Consider the following 24049-nt stretch of genomic DNA (forward strand, 5'->3'; position numbering starts at 1 on the left):
ACATGCACTGTCCTCGCCAGTGGACACAGGATCTGCCATGTACAAAACACTCCCTGTCCCAGGTGGGTTAGAGCTGAAGCCTCCAGATCTCACTCAGACACACCCATTTGACCCAGGCTACTGGCTTAAGCAGGATGTGGACAGACAGCTACACATGGATGCTACCTGCAGATGTTTTCACACTGTGCAACATGGTGTGTAACTAATACTCTCCTGCCTGGGCTGTGCTCCTTGAGGAGACAGCACACACCAGTTGCTCCTTTCCACTGCTGCCATGTGACACTGAGGATGTGAATCAGCAGCTCCTGCACACACAGTGGCAGCTGGGCAAGGCCTGACCTTAGGAAGCTATTCTGTACACTGAGATAGTCCTCAATACAAGTGAAAAAACAGGTTTGCCTCCTCCACAAATGTGGAAGGAGACAATGTGGAAGTTTCACTCTTGTTTCAAGTACAGATCAGGAAAAAGGGTCAGCTCAGGGCTAGGGATGTGTAAAACTAGAGAAATATAGGTCCCTTATTCATTATTTGCTCAAAGCCCGTGATGTTTTATTCTCTTACCATGTTTTATTTGGAATATCCAAGCTCACTAAGCTGTAGGAAAGTCTGGAACAATATATTACAAGTTCTACAAGTTACTGTTATCTACATTTACTTCACTATGTCATTGCTTGATTTATTTTTTATCAGAAGAGACTTGCACCTTCCTATTTGGGAAAGATGACACAGCACCTCATTCACAAAGTGACCATTCAGTTCATGCAGAATGCCTGCAGAAGGGATTTACTGCATTGCTGCATTAAAGTAGCAAGGGCTTTCTTTGCATTTCCATGAACACTTTTCTCATGTGTCATATAAACAAACAAATATGTTAAAAATCAGCCTAAAAAATGTGGAAAAAAATGTGGGTATTTTGGAAAAAAAAAACCCACCAAAAAACTAATAAAATGGAAGATTTATAGGAAGAAGTTTGGGGTTCAAACTGTTATGTAACAGGCTAAAATAAGAGAATTCCCCAGCAATAACCTGGCAAGGTCACTGCTCCACATGACTGTGCTCTGTATCACAAACACGCAGATGAAAATTATTTTTCTTACTGAGCAATTTCATCCTGAATATCCCTAAGCCTCCATTCTGCCAAACAGTTGGCTCATGGGAGTAAAGGCTGCATGTCTGTAGTCCCCTGGCACTGGGCAGGTTCTCTGAGGTGCTTAGATGTTACAGACAATCTCACTCAGGACAGGCAAAATTCTCTTGTGCAGAAACATCTGCAGTAACCTCATCAGTCAACAAGGATAAAGAAGCATTTGGCTGAAGACCTTGCCTACAGCCTAACAGCCAGAGGATGACTACAGGCAGAATTTCAGAGACCTTTATATTTCTACTTCAGCAAATCCTTTTAGAAACAGTGAGAATACTCTTGTAAAACTGACTGCTACATTTTTTATAGCCAAAGCCCTTGGATACACTTTTAACTGAAGAAAAACAGTGCAGGCATCTGCAGCCAGCAGCGATGCTCTTCCACTGGACATGGAGATTAATAGTTTATAAGGATTTAAGAATAGATATATAAAAAGTAACCCTTTGCATAGGAAAATAATTCATTGAAGCGTAGCAATATTTAATGACCTGACTGCACAAAGAGAATTAAAAACCTCTACAAAATACACAGAATCCTGCACTTGCTTTTAAATCACCTCAGAATTTGAACAATCTACATGGTAAAATAGATTCAAACATATAACAAAGTAGAATTACATTTCAAATGCTTATTTAATCATTTAGTGATTACTTCAGAAATTCTTACCTGTATTTACAACTGTATATTCTCACTCTGCCTTCAGTGACAGGTCCAGGGCTATGTACTGTTAGCTCTGCAGTGTACATCTGATCATCTTCGTTGGCATATTCAAAAACCAGAACATAGCGACCGACTTGAGGAACATTTATGGTCATCTCTAAATTGACCTGGGTCAAAATAATTGAAAAATAAAAAAGTAGTCAAATCTTTCACTCCCTTTTCTTGCAGGAAGCTCCCATTTCCTGCTCTTTTGAGTGGTCAGCATTAGTCCAGGGCCAGCCCTGCAGTGTCTCAACAGAAGACACCCAGCAGAATGCAAGCAACGCTTATAAATATCACTTTGTCTTCTAACAAGTATCAAACAAGTTCAAGAAACAGCTGTCATTGTAACAGTTCTAGGAAAGCTGTAAAATAACCCTAGGAAATTACTATATTATAATTTTTCTTCTCCCCAGCAGAAAGGGAAGAAATGTTATGATGCTAAAATATCGTCACCATCATCTCTAAACTATCCTTAACAATAGACAAAAAATGAGTTTACTTCTCCACTGAAAAAAATATTTCCAGGAACACAAAATTCCTACTATAGCAATGCTGTATTTTGATTCCCTACAAAGAATGAAAGCACCTTCTCCAGCAAACAATATAACTTTTAAACATCAAGGTTTTCTTTTAGGTTACTTGCACAACGTGGTTAACACAATATTTGATGCAAAATACCTCTAAGAAGTTAAGTACTGTGGTTACAAAGGTTTTGCTTCAGTTGACTACACAATTATTTTCCAATTTAAACTGTTTTTTCTCAGTATTTCCTTAGGCTACAAACACTTAAACATGTAAATAATTCTGTCAACAGCCCTCTTGGCTTCACTGCAATTATTCATACCAGTAAATTTTGCACATGCATCAGTGATGAAGCACCAGAGCCTGTGGCATGTGAGTATTCTTGCTGTTCCTGATATTTTTAAAAGAAATATCCAAGCACAGTAGTAGAGGATACAATCACTATCACATACTTGATAAAATACCTTACTTTTTGCCACACACACTTCTACTAGATCTTCTCATTTCATAAAACATGTTTTTCTTCCAAAGAAGCAAAGAACCTATAGCAGTGGCATAATTGCTTCTGCCTGCTTTCCACTAAAGCAAATATTTTAGCTAAGTGTAGCTATTTAAGGAAAAAAAATATTAATTTAGAGTGATGTATGCACACCATTTCTGCTGACAAATCATTATGTGATTTTTTTCTGAACAAGCCAGTATGCCTAAAGGAAAAGGATTTTTATTTAATGAAATGTTTTTTGCCAGAGTGGAATGTCCACTCCTGTCACAGTTATAAATCTGCCTACACTGATACTTTTACATAGTTTTGTGTAAAAAGCAGACATTGGTGCAGAGCCAGTTTTAGGGATGCGTTAAGATCTGAAAATCCTGAGCTGTAAATCTGCAGCCATTTTAGTCTGGTAGGTTTATAGTCAACTGCACAGATGGGACTGCAATTAGCAGGAAGGAATCTGACCTCTCTTCCACTGATATGGGCCATCACTGGCTGATTGGGACTTGGCTGTTGCACAGGTATTCTTCTGGATTCTCCCCCGTGTCTGAAATGCACTGCTTCTGAACCAAGGACACAGGAAAATCTGCCCAGAGGCACATGCTGATAGAGCAAGCAGCTTACACAAAAAAACCAAACAAAAACAACAACAAAAAACAACAAACAAAACACAGGATTATTATTGTTTTCAAGTGCAGCAGGATGACAACAAGATAAACCATGGCACTGGTTTATGCTGTAGCATATCTACTGACTGTTCTGCTGAAGCAGGCCTGGGATGTGTGCAAGGCTCTGTAACTCGGATCTGCAACAGGGATGCCTCGTAGTAATCACTAGGTAACAGCACCAAATAATCCTAAGAACAAAGAATACAACAGATGCTAAATAAAAAATGGCAAAAAGAACATCTCCAGGCTTTCACAATGTAACAATGAACAAAACCAATCACATACACAATTTGTACAGAGGGTATCTGCAAGATGTGGGTGGGACTTTTTCTGTTACTACTTGGGCCAATAACACCAGAATGTTTTTCCTTAACCCTGTAGTTTCAGAAGCACGGTATGAAGGTGGCTGCCCTGTGATCAAGGAAACTCTGAAGCCACTCTCCCATCAGGTGTTGTACAAGACATTGCAGAGAAGGGAGTTTCCCTGCAGCTCAGTAACACACAGCCAGATGCCTGCAGTTTCCATCCATGCAATCCACAAGCATACAACTCAACTCTGGGAGACTCCACACACGAGATTCATGTATCCCAGATGACTTGATTAAAATATCCCATGTAACCTATTAAGATGTGCTTCAAAACCTGGTATGTTTTTGTTCTGCCTTGCTTAAATGAATGTATTAGAGCTGAAGTGTAACAACTGTTAATGTGAGAACATGATGAGCAAAGATAATTAATATATACCTTTTCAAAGGTATTAGTGAAAAAGCCCAGCACAATAATACTGTCACTTTCAGCAAGAAATACGTTTGCAAGCTCTTTCCAAACACTTCATGTGGTATTCCATAATTTTAACACAGCCTCAGGCTTAATGACTAGAGACACTGCTTTTTATCCCTGAATAAAATATGTACGAATTTCAGTATGCTGTCTTTGTGATCATACATATTCAAGATTTTTCATAAATGATTATGTCAAACAATTTATCTTTCTCAAGCAATTTCTTAAAACTGCTGCTAGAATTTTTTTCAGTTTTTCAGTGAATGAAAGGGGAGAAAAGATAGTAGGATAAAAGCAGTCAGAAACTGACCTGCTCATAATGCAGCCCATCGTACAATACTCTCATAAAGATTTTTTGTCAAGAAACTAAGGCCTTGGCTGAGCTAAGCTCTAGACACAACATCTGATATGTAAAAATTACTAATTTTTGTGAGTATTTATGCTTTGTGCTGCATGTTAATAATACCTTATCATTTGAAGGTACAGATCCCAGATAGACTTAAAGTCTGTAAGGAGAAGAAAAATTAGAGCAGGAGAAAGTCAGAGAAGAAATGAGAGGCAGAAGTGTGAATTTTCATAACTGTATTCTGTTCCTTCCACTAGTGCTGAATTTCATTTGCTTGCAGGATTCTTCCCAGCAAACAACTGCAGAGTGATAACTTCATGACAACCTTCAAGCAGTTGTTTTCCTCAATTGTTTTCTTACCAAGAGGACTTCCTCTGCCATTATACTGACAGTCCACGTGCCTGGAGCCAGTGAGAAAGGCTCTGTGGAGCTTTTTCCTGGGATTGTGATAAAAGCTGGCTCCTTGCTGGGTGGGAAGACAAACTCTTTGCCCTGAGCAGCCCCTGCCAGAAAAAAAATCAAGTAAAAAATGTAAGTGACTTCGTAAAATGTCTCTACTTGCTTAGCGAGCTGGACTGATAATTTGGTCCACTGAACTTTGTTTGACAGGAATTAACCAATGCTTTTCAGTCAATATGCATTAGCAATGCACTCGACCAGACACAAAGCTATGCAGAGATTGTTGTTTTCATTCTTATTACTCTTGAGCAAATTGGTACAGAAAAGCAGAGCTCTGCCCCTGTAATGACCAATTTTGCAATATTCTGAAATGGTCACTTTTTCAGTTTTCCCTTCTGTAATTGTCCATTCAACCTCTCTCTGCACTGACTCTCAATATGCTCAGCTGACACATTTCATATTCTTGTGTGACTTTCAGTCAAATACTTCAGATATTGGAGGCTCTCAGTAGCATCTAAAATGTTTACTTACAGATAGATAACTTCTAGGCAGAGATGATGGGCCAACTGTGGATTCCCCATCCCTGGTAGTGTTCAAGGCCAGGTTGGATGGGGCCATGAGCAATCTGGTCTAGTGGAAGGTGTCTCTGCCCAGGGCAGGAGGGTTGGACCTGGATGACCTTTAAGGCCCCGTACAACCCAAACCATTTTACGACTCTACATACTACAGAAATATAGCTGTGGTATGCTTTGTCGAATAAAAGTCATGAAGATCAACTGAATATTATGAATATTATGAATATTATGAATATTATGGATATTATGAATATTATGAATATTATGAATATTAAAGGCTTCCTCTTTGAAGATCCTGGACACAGACAAAATCTGGTTCCCTATCTCCTAGTCATTACAAACCAGTGATGACCACAAACTTCTGCCACTCTGCTGAATGGTGTCTGTGAAGTCTTCAGTTTTGTCTTACTTGAATTTTCAAGAAGATCTGTAACTTTACTCCTCTCAGTAAGGCAGGAATATTAAGACATAATTCTGCATATGGGCTTGGTATGCCCCTACTATTCAAAGGATATGGAGTACCTATCTTTTATCAGGGCCTGAAAGGCATCACATATTTTTGAGATCTGTAGTTAGAACTAACTTGGTAGACTGAGTTCATCATTTTAAACAAATCTTACTCATGGAATGAAAGCAAAAGCCGCATTTAAAACTTGAATATTAAAGGCAAGTAAACCAAAGTGTTGTTACCCCTTCTTTAAAAGCTTCATAAAACCCACAGTTCAGAATTTCCAAATGCAGGATCAAAAGTACTAAGTGTGGCAAACATTTGAAGAAAGAAATGTTGATTACTACTGCAAGCAGGGGTTTTCATGCAAACTCAGCCACATCAATTACACAGCAAAAATGTATGAGGAGAAGCATAAAAGCACTGACACTGTTAAAAGTGATGCCTTTTAAGCAACATTAAAGACTTGTCTTGGGTGCACCTTGGAAAGCCTTCTCTGATCTAACATTCATCTGAGCTGTTGAGCTGCTGAGTTACACCTACCTGCTCCAGGCTGAGACTGACAAGCAGATATGTGACCAGACAATGTTTCACCTCCAGGGTTAATATATCTCAGGACAATGCGAAATAAGTAGAGATTTGATTTTTCCACATTCAAAGTTATCCTCACTTCATTCTGAAAAATGGAAGTTAATAAACAAAAACAGCCATAAAGTGCTGAATTGAGGCACAGTTAGAAGCCATGCAAGCACCAGACTAAAGTCCTACAAGAAAAAGGCACATGCAGACAAGTATATACTGGAATGGCAATGCTGGTGTATGACAGAGGAAGACAGGGAAGCCTAGTGAGAAAATTAATTCACTTACAAGTATAATTAGTGCCAATATGTTTTCCCTCAGCAACTGATATCTTCCCTTTAGAGCTTTTTGAGCCCAGGCTGACATAGTGGAGGACTAGGTGGAAGAGCTTAGGGGAAGCCACAGTGATAGGCACAACCACCTCTGGCTGGGAAAAATAAAAAGAAAGGGAAAAAGGAGGAATGGAAAGTACATTACTTATTACTAGCACCCAAGAAAGAAAAAACATTTGGCAAAGACAAAAGGCTTGGGCACCTTACAAAAGAGCATGGAACAAAATCTCCTGTGAAATAAAACTCTTGATGAATACGAGCTGATCCAGAAGGACACAGAATGGCTGAACTAACATGTGTTAATGTGATACACCAACACTATTTTACTGTTATTCTCCCTACTCGTGCCATAAAGAAAGCATATGATATCAAGGGCTGTCAATATTCCTGCCTTTCCAAAGAACAGGCCACAATCATTGATCCTAGTCTGAGATCCCACAGCATGCAGACAGTTCAGTCTGTCACTGGAACTTCTGATCCTCTACCACATCCTACAGCTGCTTAGAGCTGTACCATACCAGGAATGCTGTCCTTGTCCTGGGGCTAAACTGACACCTCCAGAACCACAAAATCCTCTGCATTCAAACAGCTTCATTATTAAGGTTTCAGAAAGACTAAGAGACACATTAAGGATCAGTGGTGGATTAGGAAAAAACAGGAATCTTTTTTTTCAAAAAATCTGGAATCTGGAGCAATCTTAGGGTTTTTTCTTTCCATCCTGAATCCTAAAGCTCCCCTCACTATCCAGTTCCCACATCACAATACACCTGCTGTCCCTTTCCAAGCTACTTGTGGCACAGTGACCTCCCCACCACTGTGGTCCACTCTGCTTCCCCAAATGCAAACGTGTTCTCTGTTTCCCTCATCTGAGAACAGAACAAAAAGCATATACAAAATGCAAGAGAAATGCAAAAAGCAGCTGAACTAGAAAGCAGGCCTTAAGAAATCACAAATACTGAAGATTTGCCTTCACTTATAAATGTGGAATAATACAGAAAATTCAAAAATTATCTGGGATAAAAAAAACCCCAAGACCAAAACAACAAAAGAAGAAAGACTGAGGAATCACTTTTCAATAAAGGAAAATAAAGGAAATCATTGTGCAATGATTATGTGCTTTTCTCCCATGCTATTGTGATTCATTAGTCCCTGGACAAATGGAGGCTGGACACGACTACACCAAAGCACTACTTTCAAGATGAGTGAACAAATCCCATTTATTACTCAAACCTACTGTTTTGAAATCCTGCTTCATTTGATCAGTAGTTCAATCCAAAGTCAGAAGGGCCCTTCTCAGAGAAATTATGGTGACTTTCTACCTATGGTTTACTTATTCCCTCAGCTGTTGTTTAGTTTATTTATAGTCCATCATGAAACTAAAATAAACGTTGCCAATATGCCCCTGCTCACAGCTTCTTTTACCGAACCACACATTTCCCTGTTTGCTGTAATGTGAAGGTTTCATTCATAACAAAAGCTGGCACCTCTCTTCTTTACCAAACATAAGTTCAAGCATAAAATTACTTCAGTGACAGCACTGTGAATTTAACTGAAAACCTTATGGACACAGACTGTCATGGACCTGTGCAACTCAAATTATTTAGCCAAGCATTAATCTTCTGCTGTTCCCACTGTTCTTGGCATGACAAGAATTTCTGCACTTAATACTATTATAGACTTTAAAGCTGTAAATTCCCTCTTTACATCTCACAAATAAACCAACTTCAAAGAACATTTCTGAAGAAGGAGTATTTGCAGAAGCAACGTGTAAATGACCTGATAAAAATATCAACACTCACTAATCCAAACAGCAACATAGGGCCAAAGTGTTTGGATTAGTCAGATCCTGCCCTTTTTTCCGTCTTTTTTCCATGACCTTCCACACACATAGCAGTATTATAAAGACATAAGAGCCATGCACTTTTGTTTTCATTTTCACCCCAAAGTCTTGAGTGAAATACCAGCTTACTTGTATAGAGGACATCTGTGCATATCCTCTCCAACTGAAGCTAGGAAATTCCTGAGGATCATAGCCAAACCGAACTTTCCCTCCTTGGACAGTAGTACCATCTTCAATCTCAAACTTCATGTGGTGCAGATCAGGGAAAAAATAGTTTTTTTCAGGCCTTTCAAGGAGGGAAAAAACCCACAACAAATCAGCAAAGAATTACCAGTCATTTATGATCTACATCTAAGGGCAAAAAGCAGTGGAAAAGAGGTAATCTACTGATGGCTGAGGAATTCTGACTGCTGCTCATAGATTCAAGACAGCTGGTAAGAGGGATGCAATGAGAATTTTCTTTCCAGAAGCTTTTACAGTTTTCATACTTTTTCCTATATAACCCTTGATAGATATATAGATACACATGCAATATTATTGCAAATTGGTAATTGGTTATTTAAGGAAACAAGTCAGAAAATCTTACTACAATATAGGTAGGAAACTGCCCAGGAAAATTAATATCAATAACCAGTGCAATTTACCAAGTTAATTATCAACAAATTCAGAATGAAAGTATAACATGGGACTTATGGGCAGTTTAAAGTGTGCTGAAGCTGTGCCAGGAGCTCCAGCTGGACTCACTCCCGACAGGTCGTGCCCACGACGTGCGCCCTGCACTGGCAGCTGCCCCAGGGCTGGGAACAGGCTGGGCTGAGGGATCCTCCAACGTCACACCCGCAGCCTGGCAGGCCAATCAGAGAAAGAGTGATAAAAGTTACCAGAAAACACACCACGGCTCCACCTAATTAAACACCGTTAATGACTCGCTTCCTCCTCCCAGAGCCCTTCAGACTCTTTCAAACACAACTTAATACACGTGCATAAGCTGAAAGTATTTTGAGCTCCCGTGTTTGTACCTGTTTCCTTTTTAATTTCTCCTTAGAATGTGACAAAAGTCACTTTTTTAAAAAAAAACTCAAATAACACAACCTGCCACATTGCTAAATGTAGGGCTGCATTTTTTCAGAACTGGTATTCAAATGTTTTCCTAGCAAGTCAGAATTTCTGCAGCAAAATCACGAAGAATAATTTTTTTTAAAAACCCACAAACAACAAAATCTACAACCTAACTTACAAAAATTACAAGATGCTAATTTTTCAAATATTTAATCGATCTGACAAAATTGCAATGTACATGTCCACATAATATACATATTTTCAACTGACATCAAACAATATTAAATGACTTTCTACAGGAGACATGACTTGTGGCACAAACTAAAGGACACCTGTAGTAATGAGATATAATATGCTGTACTAAGGAAAAAGTATGTCAAGGCTAAAAGTTTCAAGCTGGATTGAAAGGCTGAGTGTTCCAAAACAAGATTTGTATCTTAGTCTAAAAGCACCCTGTTTTCTAAGACATGCACAAAATGACTGGGAAGTACAATGGTAACATCTGCCTTGTTCCTTCTCCTGCTGAAAGGCAAAGGAGTCACAAGCAAGGTTACAGCACCAGCATCAGTGCAAAATGCTGTGCACATGAGTAATTCAAACATCCCCATTCTAAAAGTACAGCCTAGGCAATTCTAAATTCTTCTGTGCTACATGCAAATGTTGCACTAGAGATGTCCTTTATTCATTTTACCTTGGCAGCCAAAATAATTCTTTTTTTCAAGAGCATAATAGCCAGCTTCACAAGTGTCACAGGAATCACCACAGACATTAGATTTGCAGTAGCAGTGCCCATTTTCCTGTGAAGAAAATAAATTTCATCAAAAAATGTTTCAGTACCTTTCCAGAACTTTAATATCTCAGTACTCTGAAATACTCTGAATTCCCTCTAATTCTGAATATGAAAAACTTTCTAATCTCAAAAAAAAAAACAAACCAAAAAACCCACTTGCCCTGCCAAAGCCCACAAAAACAAACAACTCCCACCCCCCCAAAAAAAAAACCAGACAAACAAAAGCAAACCAAAAAACTACCCCATTATCTGAACATTATTTCTGTCATTTAACATCTTCAGAAACAGACTAGAAAATATATAAACTCATGAAGAAAAAAAAATTAAAACACTATACATCCCTAGGTTGTGTAAAATTGATTCTTTGATGTATAAAACTAGCTATTTTATGTTCAAAAGCAATGAACAGTACTAAGATTTCTACCTTAGAAAATGTTACTGTAATTTATCTTTGCAATAATCAATTTAATTAATATCTTTTTTTAAATTTCATTTTACCTGCTGACATTCTCCAACTCCACTTAGTGTTCCACTCACATCACACTGGCATGCTGCACAGATGGAAAAAGAAGACACCTGCATTTCATCTTCTCATTATACTTTACAGGGAAAAACCCTACCAGCCTGAATCTGCAATTTTGAGTCAATGTGCCACAATGTGGATTTTATTCTGGAAGGCTCAGATCAGCAGACAAGATACTGGTATGAGGTGAGAAGAAAAAGACAACGAGAAAGAATGTGGACTTCTAAGAATGTGTGATTTACTGGTGTGTTTTAAAGTGATTTAACTTGTATTTGACAAAAAACAGTATTGAGTTTGAATTTTAAATTGTTTTCTTTCTTTGAAACATTCAGACAATTGATACAAAACAGCATCTTCCAGTCTGACTGGCATCTTCTATTCTGCAGTGCTACTCTGGGACCAAATCAACTCTCCATATGAAATAGAAACCAAGAAAATATTGCAGGGAGGAACTACATAGACCCAGAAGTTTGGAGAAACCCAATATTGACTCTCTGACTGAAAGTAGATAATTACACGGAAAGTGCAGTACTTCATATTTGAGGAGTTGTTTAGTATTTAGAGATCTAAAGTAAAAAATGTAATGATACCATTATCAGGTCTAAAGCTACTGATCCTATGTGGCTGTTGTGGTGGAATCTGTTCCAAAGGAAACAGTTGGAGAGAAAAGATATTTTTGTTATATTTACCCTTTTATTCTTCATTAATTATTATTATCTGCCTGAAAAACACACACTCCCCGTTGGAAAACACTGACAATCACAGGTTATTATACAGATATAAACCATAACAGATTTGTCACACCCTGAGGCCACAAGAAGGCTTTACAATCCATGGTAGGAAATAATGGAAAGTGAAAAAGCACTTTTTTTCTCACAGCAATGAACTGAATTCTGATTTCAGGGTTACAGGTAAAAAATCCTGTCTCTCTCCAGTAGATCTGTCATAGGGCCATATGAAGTGAATATCATTGTAACTCCAGAGCACACCCTGGTTCAGCACTAGGCAAACACCCATAAAATTATGGCCTGGTTTCTGAAAGTAACTGCTGCTATCATGGGTAATTTGGTGTTATAATTAAGCAGCGTGAGAAACACGCTGTTAACAAGAGTTGTGAAAGCCACAGAGAGCACCACAGACAGCATCAGAGAATGAAGATGACTATGATGATTTCATAAGGCAGAGAAATAGGCCACAAAGCCATACCTGTACATCCCTCGGGGTTGTCTTTGGCCAGGTTCCAGTACAAGGGTTTGCACTTACTGCAGGTAGGACCCTCAACGTGCTGGAGACATTGACAATATCCCTAACAACAGAAAGCTGATATGGGTTCACCTACTTACTAATAAAAACTTACTGCTATTTACTGCTAGAAAAACCTCGTATTGTTAAGAGCTTAATGACTTCCACAGACACATGGATCTCAGGCTGATTCAGACATCGTAGATTTCTCTGTCTCATACTGTCAGCACAGGATTGTTCCACCCTGCGTATTTTTTTATGCATCTAATTTATTATAAGGGTCCCAAAGGATGTACTTTCCAGTTCTGCTATAGTCTTATTAGAAGTGCTCTAGAGTATTAACTGGTTTGCACAAAGAATAAACTCATCTTTCCTTAAAAATACTAATTAATTTTCATATTTCATCTTTTCTTTATTGGAGGAAGACACACATAGGTCTATGCAGGTACCATCAGACTCACCCTCTAGGTGGTCTTTGCTACTCATTTAACAATGCCTGTAATTTCTGGTAATATTCAACTACTAATAACCATCATCATATTAATAAAAATAATAGTGGAACGTCAATGAAGATGTAATAATTTTTCAAGAATAATTTGATGCTGGAAGGCCTGTTGTAACTCAGACCCAGAAGGTCTTTGAGATATGCATAGGCTTATGCATATGTACATATGCATATATGAATATATATGTATATACATACACATATATATATACACACACACATATATATACACAACATCTATATGTTAGTGTTAGGAGTATACCAAAAAGACATAAACAGTATGTATATTCTATATATTCAAGATTAAAAAATCCCACCCTTGACAAGGTTTTGCACTGGTATGATCAAAGAACAAAACACAAAGTTTATTTCCACTCCTATACTTGAAACAAGCTCACGAAACTCTTTTGGAGTCTGAGAGCAGGCTTCAGGGCTTGAGCAATGAGCTGGATGTGTTCAGCAAAGGCACATGAATGATTAATATGCACTGTTAGCTGCAGTGGCAGAATACTTACAGAGGAAGAACCAACGCTACCTGCAGGGTCACACTCGCTGTTGACACCTTTATAAAACAAACACATTGAAAGATCTTTTGAAAACAGAGCTGTGGAATGTAGTAGTGCAGAAGCACAATGTAGCAGGTGTCAGCTTGAAAGGGCTTTTTAATAAGGTTACCTTGGAGAGACTCATTTACTTTACACTCCAAGACAGCAGAAGCCTTTAATAATGATTTTTTAAATGTGTACTGAGCCTGATTTATAGTATTTGGGTTTGTATGCAAAGCAGCCACTTGGAAAAACAGAACAGTAACTACGGAACTGACAGACACTTTCTTAAAGTTCCTGTGCCAACAAAATGGAAATCTTTTAAATGGAAATATACTTGAGGTTTATTTTCTCCCATGTTGCAGAAATAGGAAGGAAAACCCACATAAAAGTAGGGAAGGTTTTTACTCACGCAAGCAGTTGGGATAGCTGTAATATCCTGGAGCACACTGGTCACATCTCAGCCCAGCATAGTTACTACGGCACAGACACTGCCCTCCAGGACCACATGTATTCCCCAATGAGCCAACAACATCACAGCTGCATTCTGCACAGAGAAAAAAAAATAACAGATACATGTCTAAATCTAGAATTTGCCAAAAAACTTACCTTTGAATGTAAATCAATCACTTGCGTTCAGAAAACCAGACAAACCATAATTTTACCACCAAAAATAAATAACCAGGAACAGATGGTTATTCTGCAATTGCCTCCTCAACCACTGATAATCTTGGTTCGTGCAGTTCTGTAATGCACAGTTAAGAGATTCAGTTTGATGCCTTGCAAAACACATGTAAGGGACATAAATCCATCTTACATTTGGCAAGAATGTCACATGAGAGAAATACTTAAAATAATTTTTAGAAAATATACTCAAAGCATGTTCTCAACTATAATAGCAAACTTCTCATGGAGTTACCACTACTTTGGGCTAGCAGCTGAAGACAAGACCTGTTTTTCTTGAGATGATGCTGGAATGTTCGACAGGGTCACACTTCCCAGGTACAGGAATGGGACCCCATCTGGGCATCCCAGCTGTCCCAGGTACAAGATGAAGCACTGTAGTTAACCACTTGGATGTCATGACTGGCAGAAATGGCTGACTGCAGAAATATGAAGCAAACACTGTCTTCCTGTTACATGTTCATGTTTCTGGTTCCCCCTTTTGGTTCCTCTTTTTGCTGCAGTCAAAGACATCTGAATTTGCTGTGTTTACTTTAACGATGCTTGGAAAAACACAGGGCTTGCTAGGAAGTTAGTGTAAGAGAAATACAAACACTGAAGCTTCCAAGAGCAACACCTATACTAGAGTCCCCCATCATTTGACTATTACATTCTCTCCTAATTTTAGAATTAGTGTTTTGTTTAAAGGCTTCACTTGGATATCACTTTATTTGAATAAAGCTTCTATTGAGTTCAACAAGTCAAGACCATAGAGATTAGTTCAAGTCAAAGCCGCCCAAAAATATAAATCTGTCTCATGTTTGATGATGACAATTCCTTAGAGGAGCAGCAGGCTGGGCTGCTCATTTTCCCCCACAGCTTGCAACATGCTGTGTTAATTTCTGTTTAAACCCATGGCAGCTCATTTTAACTGAACAAACTGTGAACCGCAGCAGTTCTGAGTAATCCCACTGACTGTGATTTCAACTATTTTTATCTGTCTTTTACAATTTGTTTCTGCATGCTCTTTTAAGCTTTTATGTCTCTTTTCAGCTTTTGGTGTTCAAAGATCAAACATATTCAATACAGGTTTGATTTGCTTTAAGATTGCTACTTGATTTTGCTCTAGGGAAAAAAAAAAAAAGGTTATTTTAAAACCACTGAACAGTGTGTACCAATGCAGAATCCTGATTTTATGTTTCTCATTAAAAATGTTCATCTACTCCAGACCATAAAACCCACAATCATGTGGTGTGTTTCTTTATTCCACCCATTGTGTTTGGTAACACAACACAGTCTGTCTTTGCAAGGTGCCACAGTTTAATCCCAGCTGGCAAATAGGTACACACAGCCACTCACATCCCACCCATGGAATAGGGAGAAGAACTGGGAAAAAGGATAAAACACAGCACTATATACAGTACTAGGAATAAAATTAACTCTACACCACCCAGGTGAAAACAGGACATGAGGGCATAAAGAATTCTGCTGTCCCTTTGTAGAAGATAAACAACTGTATAAGCCCAAAGGAAGAAGACAGCCAACAGCCAAAAAAAAAACAAGAGAGAAAAAAGCAAATCATAATGTTATACATAAATCTTGTTAATCAGTACAGGAAAGCACATACCAGAACTCTGCAATATTCTAGATTCTCAATGGAAAAATCACTAAGGATTAAGGGGCCCCTCTCTCATACACATTAAAGGCAGACAAAACCTAGGGCAAAGTAGGACTTGATGGGAGTCCTTGTATGCACACAAGATCATTATGATACTCAAAAGTTATACTCCATTAATTTCCCTGTCTTTTAAAAACACAGGGTAGTCCTTGGCTAAAGGACTAGTTTCCTAGTCTTGGAAACTCCATAGAGATCTTTCATGTTTCATGCCTACGTGGACACAGGTTGGGTTAGTCCCTGTCAAATGATCTTAAAGTGAGAAACCACCATGAAGGGCAAAATGACAGCTTCAGATATTCAGATTTCTAGAACACACCTTTTACAAGGTACCAAACTTTGGTACCAAACAAGGTAGCAAAGACACTCTGCACAAGCAGACCAGTACTTCACAGTTCTGCTATGCTGGTTCCTCAGCAGTCAAGTGTGCCCTGTTGCTGTGGGCCTCCAGGGGAGAACAGATCTCAAATGCTTTGGTCATTAGTAAGACAGATGTGGTGACTGAAAGTACATCAAACAGTCTAACCATGAGGGAAAAAAAAGGCCTGAAACTGGAGAATTAAAATATATGAGGATTTCACTGTAGGTTTCACTGTGTAGATTTTCACAAGAGGGAGTTGCCCAGTTGCTGGTGTGAACACTGCATTGGCAGCAGTGTCCTGGAAAGCACTGCTGTCTGCCTTTTCAGGGCACTGTTTGATGCTGTACCTGCAATCAGCAGCCTTACCTTGACAGGTAGGGAATGAGTGGTGGCCAGGCTGGCAGCTGTCACACTGAAGTCCACTGACCCCTGAGCGACAAAGACACCTCCCGAAGAAATCACAGACTTCAGGCTGGGTCCCCAACATGTTACATTCACACACTGCCAATGAGAAAAGATATTTCAGAGGTAGCCTCTGTAAAGGCTCTCTCACCTTCCTTGAAATAAAAATATATTTGTAAAAAAGAGCAGTAAAAGCAATTCCCTGCTCCCTGATGCTCAACAAGATGACAATTTTCCCATCAGATTTATATTCATAAGAGCTTTTATTGATCGCTCACATCTGTAACAATTCAGGAACAAGAAAAACATTAATGAAAGAGGAATGAAGCTGGCTCAAAGTTAAATTATCAGTGTCAAAGCCCTTGGCCTGGCCCCACTGAGATTCTGATTTATCAATCCCAAGTGGTTTGCCAACTTAGTAGTTCCATCACTTCTGGGGCTGAAGCGAAACAATTTATGGTTTAGATTTACAATCTTGGGTGGGAGTGGTCAATAAATTGCCTAAAAAGACAGTACAGAGACAGCTATTAAAGTTCAAAATCAGTCAGTTTTCTAGTATTGATTAGATAGGGTAGATTGGTGCTTCAAAGTGAGGTTGCAAACTCGTATTAAACACAATGTTTTTTTTAAAAACACCCCAAGGATAAGTAACAGAAATATTTCCAAAGTTATTCTAAATTTAATCAATGTTATTAAATCGAAACACAAACTAGTCTGGCAGCTGCATCAAACAGCAGACAGCAACCAAGGAAACAGGCATTTTTAGATCAAAATCTCCCCTCACATTATTCTTCTTTGACCTAAGAGTTTTGGGAGAGTCTGTTATGAATACATCTCCATGGCAAAATAACTTCATCCTTCATAACTTCAGTATGAAACTAGGGGATTTGGTGTTTTGGAGATGCTAGCAAAAAGGGAATGTTTGGCTTACCATGACAGAAGGGGTACTGAAAATAGCCAGGTGCACAGGTATCACAGGAAAAACCCTCAAATCCAGTTCGACATCTGCACTGCCCAGTACTTCCATCGCAGTCACTGCCCAGCACTCCTGCACCGTGGCACTGGCACACTGAAGAGCACATTTGTAAAGAAAACATTTGCAGTATTATGATCCTAAAGTTCTTATTTCCTTTGGAAGCCGAAGGTTGGCATTTATCCTGGAGCACAGGCTCCAAGTGTCAAAGAAACTACGTTACTTACACAGACACTGAGGGCCAAAATACCCTGGTTTGCAGCCTCCTTCTAGTTAAAACAGGTAAGGAAAAGAAAAAAAACAAAGTTAGTGCATATAATCCCAGAATTCCTTGTCATTTTACAGAGAAAAATAGATCTGTACTTAGTAAATATTACTCTTGAACAAAAATACCCTATTTGTATGAGCCTTACATGCAAAATCTAATTCATAAGAACCACTATCTGTAATTGTGCTTAGTCTGACAGCAGAAATTTACAACTTTTACTGAAACTTCCACTTAGACACAGCTGCCTTTCTTATGCCTTCAAATTCAGATACTGCTCATTGAAAATGTAAAGAGCTCAAGATTGGTTTTCTCCTGTTATATTTATTCACCTTTCTTTGAAGTTTTCTTCTTCTTTCTTTTAAAAATTTGTGAGGGAAGGTGATATGCAACAGAGCATACCCAGAGGCCTACCAGGGCAATGATTTTGGATGCTGTATGAAGGTGAAGTGCATTATAAGTATTCACTTAAGTGATTTAATGCTAGTTGTGATGATGTCTCTGTTGTGCAGTATGGTAATACAGGCTAAAAAATATTAGCCCACCAAGGAAATCATTGTATGGATTTCAGACAGCATTGCAGTGAGCAAAACAAGAAATATGAAGCTTTCTTAGAAATCCAAGTCCTTCACTGCCAAGGGCAACATACAATTTGCCAGGTGAGAGAGGACAGTCAAGAAGCAAAGGCCAGTTAGCCTCAAGGAAAAGATTTACACCAAACACTGTTTGTCATGTCAGAAAGTTGTACATGTCAGAAAGTCTTGATGGATCTGTTCTTAAGTGCACCAAACAAGATGGTCAGCCCCTCCTGTAGATGTTTGCTGGAGGCTGGCCAAAGTTACTTTGATCCATAACTCTTTCTGGATCTAGCCCACTAAACTGTTTGGTATAAACATGACAATATGATGAACTTCTGCCAAGAACAAAGGTTCTTTTGAAAGATAAATACCAAGAGAGGCAAAACTACTACCTAAAAATCAGCTTTACAATTCTACAAAAGAGCAGACACCACTGAAACAGTGAAAAATAGCAACATGGGGAAAAGCAGTGAAATGGGGAAAAAACACCATCAACTTGCCTATTATGTCACCAGCCACATCATCTCTGGGAACTGAAGAAGTAGAAGGATATACAGGAGTATCTTTAAAACAAAAGAAACAATGAGGAGCATTTGAAACAAGCACATTAATTTCATTAAAAATCATGACAAACAATGAAGTCATCTACCATCAATACAGAGAGCATGATATTCATATGACTCTAGCAACCAACTTCAGCTTAGTTTTCTTTCCTTAGGAGAGAGCTAAGACACACTGCACTTTTGATTCCCAATTCAGAATCAAAAAGTTACAAAGTTACCTTCTCAAAAAAGCAGTACCAAAGGCCAGACACCATTTGGAAATGCCACCAGGTTGCTTTCCTGCTCCTTATCCTTTTGTGTGGAACGCTTTCTTACACTAGACAGCGTTGTGAGAATTATCTAAGGATCTTCATATTTATTCCACATTTCCTGCTTCCAGGTGAAGGCCCATCTCCTTCTATGTGGCATTACTACCTGATACATGAACTAACATAATTTATGACATCTTAGGAGCTTTTATTTGAGAGTCCTCCAGATTGCTGGATTCTCTTTCCCATTCTTAAACATTCTTGCATTGGGACGGGAATCCAAAGTCAATGAGCTACAAATATCAGTGGGACTTCATTCAGTGTCTGAGCTGATCAATCCATCAATCAATCAACCTGAGCCGAACTAATTTAAAAATGTCAGAAGATGTATGAGATGTGAAAATCTAGAATGCAGTGTACAGACAGTATTTTATCACAGCCACTGAATTCAAACAGCATTCAATTTTCGCAGGTTTTTTTTCTTTCTATGTTTTGTAGTGTTTTCCCTCTTGTGTTTCTATTGTGGCACCTCTCTTCTAGTCAGACCTCAGATCTTGTCCCAGATCAACACTTGTTTTTTATCAGCTGTCAGAAACACACATCTTTTTCCTGAAGACACAAAACATCCTATTGATGCATTTCTGCAATCTTTTCATGGAGTTCAAAGTTTTTATGCAGCAATCCTGATGCTACATTTTCTGCCCAGTTATTTTATATGTAATTTCTTATGGGAAAAGCATTGTTTATCAGAGATGTAAGTTCCAAATCCTAGCAGGTGTCAAGGAGAACACATACCCATTTTCACCCCTCTCTCATTACAGTCATGTTCTACTTCTCTGTGCACGTGGTCTTTATCCCCAAAAATCCTGACACACTTTTAAACAATTTGTTCAGGGCTTTAGGACTGGAGTTCACAACTCACTGAGGATAGGTTGTAAACTTGTTGTCTCAAATGATTTCAGAATTGTGAGAATGCAGCACAATCTCTGTTTTCCATGTCACTATCATTTTGTTAAATAAACCCAGCTCTCATCAGTATTTTAACTGATTTATCAGAACACATAAACATGTGAAGCTGAAATACCAGATTTTTTTACCAAGTCAAAAGAAATGAAAACCACTAATTCTTTAATGCCCATTTAAAATACAGAAAAAGAGGCAATTTCACTTGTATACTTACAGACACAAAATGGATAACCATAGAACCCATCAGCACAGCGTTCACAGTGGTCTCCCTGGAAATTATGCTTACAGAAGCAGCGGCCAGACCCTTCCTCACAGCCATCTGAGTGCTCCAAGTTGCAACTGCAGGCTAAAAAAAAGTACCAACAACTAGGCATTCTTCGGAAAATAATCAATTTGCCTTTTACAGCAGTGAACAATGGCATTGTAACAACAAACCTGCAGAACTCATTATTTAAAGAGTTAACATTTCCCAAGTACTTACATATCACCAATATATCCCTTAAAAGCAAAATCCATGTTATTTTCTTAGAGCATTTTGGAGTTTTTCATTCCAAAAGCGGCACATTGTTCCTCCACAGCACTGCAGCAATTTTTCTGTGGCAACCACTCATTTCTCTCCATGGTCTAGGCTAAGCACCACACTATTCACTTCCATTTACACACTATGACCACAGCCCTGCTGACTTCCCACTCCTTTCAATCCCCAAACACAACATAACTGTAGTTTCCTACCTGTCACATGGCTCCTTCAGCCTGCTTGTAATCCAACACTTTCCTCTTACCTACACTCAGTTCTTTTTCAAATGTTCTATTAGTAATAACCCTATTGCATCACTTATTAGTTGATGGGCTCAGCACTGCATAAGATCAGAGTAGTATTCTTGGTGACCTGTTGAGCTACAGAATAAAACTTTCAAGCCACCAAGGGTCAAAGGATAACTCACTTGTACATCAGAGAGGTAAGAGGAACAAGATCATAAGAACAGGAGATGAGAATGGCTTCCTAGGGGTCCTGAGATCCTCCTCATTGTGGGGTGGGTACAGCATCCCAGGTTTCCATAGTCCTATCTCCTCTGTACCCTTTTCTGGGCTACTACCTATCTTTCTGCTGCTCTGAATATGCTCATATGACACATAAGCTGAGAAGAATATAATTTAAAAGGTTCAAAGCAACACAGGAATTAATTTGTGGCTGCTCTCCAATATCTTTTGTCCACTCTTTCATTTCTTCCTCCCCAAAAGACGCATCCTATGCCTTGATTATAGCCCAAACCCCTCAAGCCACTAGGAGAAGACATTCCATAGAGAAGGACTCACGTATGCAACCATCAGGAGCCCTCACTGGAACACCGTAAGGACGATAGTAACCTTTTGCACACTTCTCACAGTTAATCCCAGCCGTGTTATGCTGTGCAAAATAAAACAAAAGGATAATACAAGATAAAGAGAGGAACTAGGAAGAATAAGAAACAATAACATCCTTTACACTGTTTCCATATACAACTAAGGAGGGGAAAAAATGGAATGTGACTGCAATAAATAACCAATCATCATGTGTTCTTTAACCACCTGTTCTCTACAGTGTTCTGAAGCATGAATTCTCACATAAAGCAGCTGAATTTTTTCTTTAGAGCATTATAAGCCCCTCCTCCCTTTAAAAAATATATTTGGAAAAATATCCCTTTATATCATAAAATATCTCTTTTTAGGCTACTTTCTTACCACCATATATATATTTCTTGAGAAACTGCATCATGATTTTTTTCTTATGCTACATATTAATTTTCTTGTGTCTAAAATCAGCAATACCAGAAGAAACCAAAAATTGAACAGTCCCACGAGCACAAAATAGATTTTCCACGAGAAAAGTGTATGTCTCTATAAATATGTGGTTTAGGCACACCAGAAAAAAAAATCCTAAGCAATTTGAACTACAGCAGTGATGGCAAGTACAAGTTGAGTAAATCATGGTCATGAGGCACCCTGATGAGCTCATACACAAGAGCCAAGAGCAGGAAGCTCTGCCCTGGAGCAACTGAAACACTTCTCCCAGCCCCTGCTCCCTGTCTAGTTCCTCCTTAGGGAGTGCTGCAATTCAGGGCTGAGCAGGGACACAGTGTTTCATAGATGGACTGGTGAGCAGTTCATGAGCAGGGCACTCAGGACTCTGCACGTTCTTCAGCAGCTACTGGAGCTCACTCCAGCAGCACATCAGTGGCCCCAGCCAGACAGAGCTTCAGGAAGATGTCAGAAGGACAATGCAGCAAGGTGCAAGTAATCCAGAAGTTATTTTGAATGTATGAAAGACATGCAAACAAGGCAAACAGCAGAATTACAGTTCTGGGCTTCTGTAAAGCAGATTTATCCTTGCTCAGAGAGCTGCTTGACAAGATCCTGTGTGAAAGTCTTCTGGGTGGGAAAGGAGACCAAGAAAGGCAGTTGACCCTCATGGACTGTCTCCTTTGAACTAGAACTATTTTTTCCAACATGCAAGCATGGCACTAGGTCAGCACAGACAATCAGAGTTCCTGATTGATCTCAAACTCAAAAAGAAAGTGCATGGAAGGTGGAAGCAGGGACAGGCTACTTGATGGCAATACAAAGACATTGCCCAAATATGCAATAGTGGAGTTAGGAAAGCCAAAGTTTAAGCAGAGTTAGAACTAGCAATGAAGGTGAAGTGCAAAAAGAAAGATTCCAGGAGTAAAAGAGCAACAAAAGAAAAGCTAATGGGGGTAGGGGCCCATTGCTCAATGGCAAAGGAGATCCAGTGAACAAATTTAGAACACACAAAAGACAGGAAGGTGATGGGACCTATCCAACATAGCTTACCCAGGGCAAAACATTCCCAAATCAACCTCATGGACCTCTGTGATACAATCATGGACAGGTGCCATGGGCAGACCCAGGCAGATGGTGAGGGACTGAAGCACATGACATCCAAGAAGAGGCTGAGATGGTTGGGTTTCTTCAGCATTAAGAAGAGAAGGGTAAATTTATTGCTACCCACAACTACCGGATCAGAGAATACAGAGGGGATGGACCCAGACTCTGATCAGAGGTGCACAGCAAAAGGATGAGGCAACAGGGACAGATTGGAACATGGAAAATTTCAATTAGATATTAGGGACAAAATTAGTCATGCAGGCAGTCAAACACTGAAATAGGATGCCATGAGTGGCTGTAGCATTACAGTCTTTGGAGGTGTTCAAAGCTCGGAGGAACGAGTTCCTGAGCAACCTAATCATATTAGACCTACTCTGGGTAGGACTGTGTGATTTCCAGAGCTCCTTTGTCATCATACCCTAAAGAAACTGATTCTATCTTTGTATGCAACACTTCAGTTATATCACTTCTTCATTCAGGCATCCATTCCTAAAACTTTTCTTTCCCCTGACACAGAGAAAGTAAACTTAAATTCATGCACTTAGTCAATGGGAAAAAAAAACCAAAACCAAAAAACTCTAATTTGATTTAAACCCATTTAATCCAACTTAACTACCACAAAATTAATTATGAACAATTAGTATCAGTCATATAATTAGGATTTGTAGATTTAGACTAATTTTACTCTTTTTTTATCTTTGAAGCAGTATTAAAAAGAAATGTTCTTTCATGAACAAAGAGCTGACAGAAAGAACCAACATGGTAAATCTTTCTAGAACATGAACAAAGAGCATGAACACAGCATTACTAGAGCATGAACAAAGTTCTGCACAGAAATGTCAATGGAAAACAAAGAACATTTCTTCTACTCATGTTAGTAAAAATAACTCTACTCTTTTCTGACTGGCTTTTGGACAATATCTGATTATATTGTGGTAACAATATGGAAAGCACTCTATACTAGATATCTGCCCTTTTTG

At 38.8% G+C, this 24049-nt stretch overlaps 1 protein-coding gene across 3 annotated transcripts in view; it reads right to left on the minus strand.

The window, feature by feature from the left end:
* LAMA3 (laminin subunit alpha 3) overlaps positions 1-24049 on the minus strand; it is a 107796-nt gene that overhangs the window by 56739 nt on the left and 27008 nt on the right. For 2 of the 3 annotated variants that reach the window (XR_015287154.1, XM_086890254.1), the window contains exons 9-26: positions 21501-21591; positions 20398-20529; positions 18907-18969; positions 17791-17832; positions 17522-17659; positions 16555-16689; positions 13902-14036; positions 13460-13506; positions 12404-12503; positions 11173-11225; positions 10576-10681; positions 9570-9669; positions 8955-9111; positions 6942-7080; positions 5013-5155; positions 3614-3714; positions 3324-3477; positions 1808-1968 (exon numbers count right to left, since the gene is read on the minus strand). Coding sequence is in view for 2 of the 3 variants with exons in the window: in XM_086890254.1 (XP_086746380.1) it covers positions 1808-1968; positions 3324-3477; positions 3614-3714; positions 5013-5155; positions 6942-7080; positions 8955-9111; positions 9570-9669; positions 10576-10681; positions 11173-11225; positions 12404-12503; positions 13460-13506; positions 13902-14036; positions 16555-16689; positions 17522-17659; positions 17791-17832; positions 18907-18969; positions 20398-20529; positions 21501-21591 (1997 nt within the window). In the remaining variant the exon portion in view is untranslated. Of the gene's footprint in view, positions 1-1807; positions 1969-3323; positions 3478-3613; positions 3715-5012; positions 5156-6617; positions 6751-6941; positions 7081-8954; positions 9112-9569; positions 9670-10575; positions 10682-11172; positions 11226-12403; positions 12504-13459; positions 13507-13901; positions 14037-16554; positions 16690-17521; positions 17660-17790; positions 17833-18906; positions 18970-20397; positions 20530-21500; positions 21592-24049 lie in introns of all 3 variants that reach the window. The other variant, XM_086890261.1, reaches the window with a different exon arrangement.

This window comes from Cyanistes caeruleus, chromosome 1 (genome assembly GCF_971803275.1).
Source record: "Cyanistes caeruleus chromosome 1, bCyaCae1.hap1.1, whole genome shotgun sequence".
Classification (NCBI taxonomy): Eukaryota; Metazoa; Chordata; class Aves; order Passeriformes; family Paridae; genus Cyanistes; species Cyanistes caeruleus.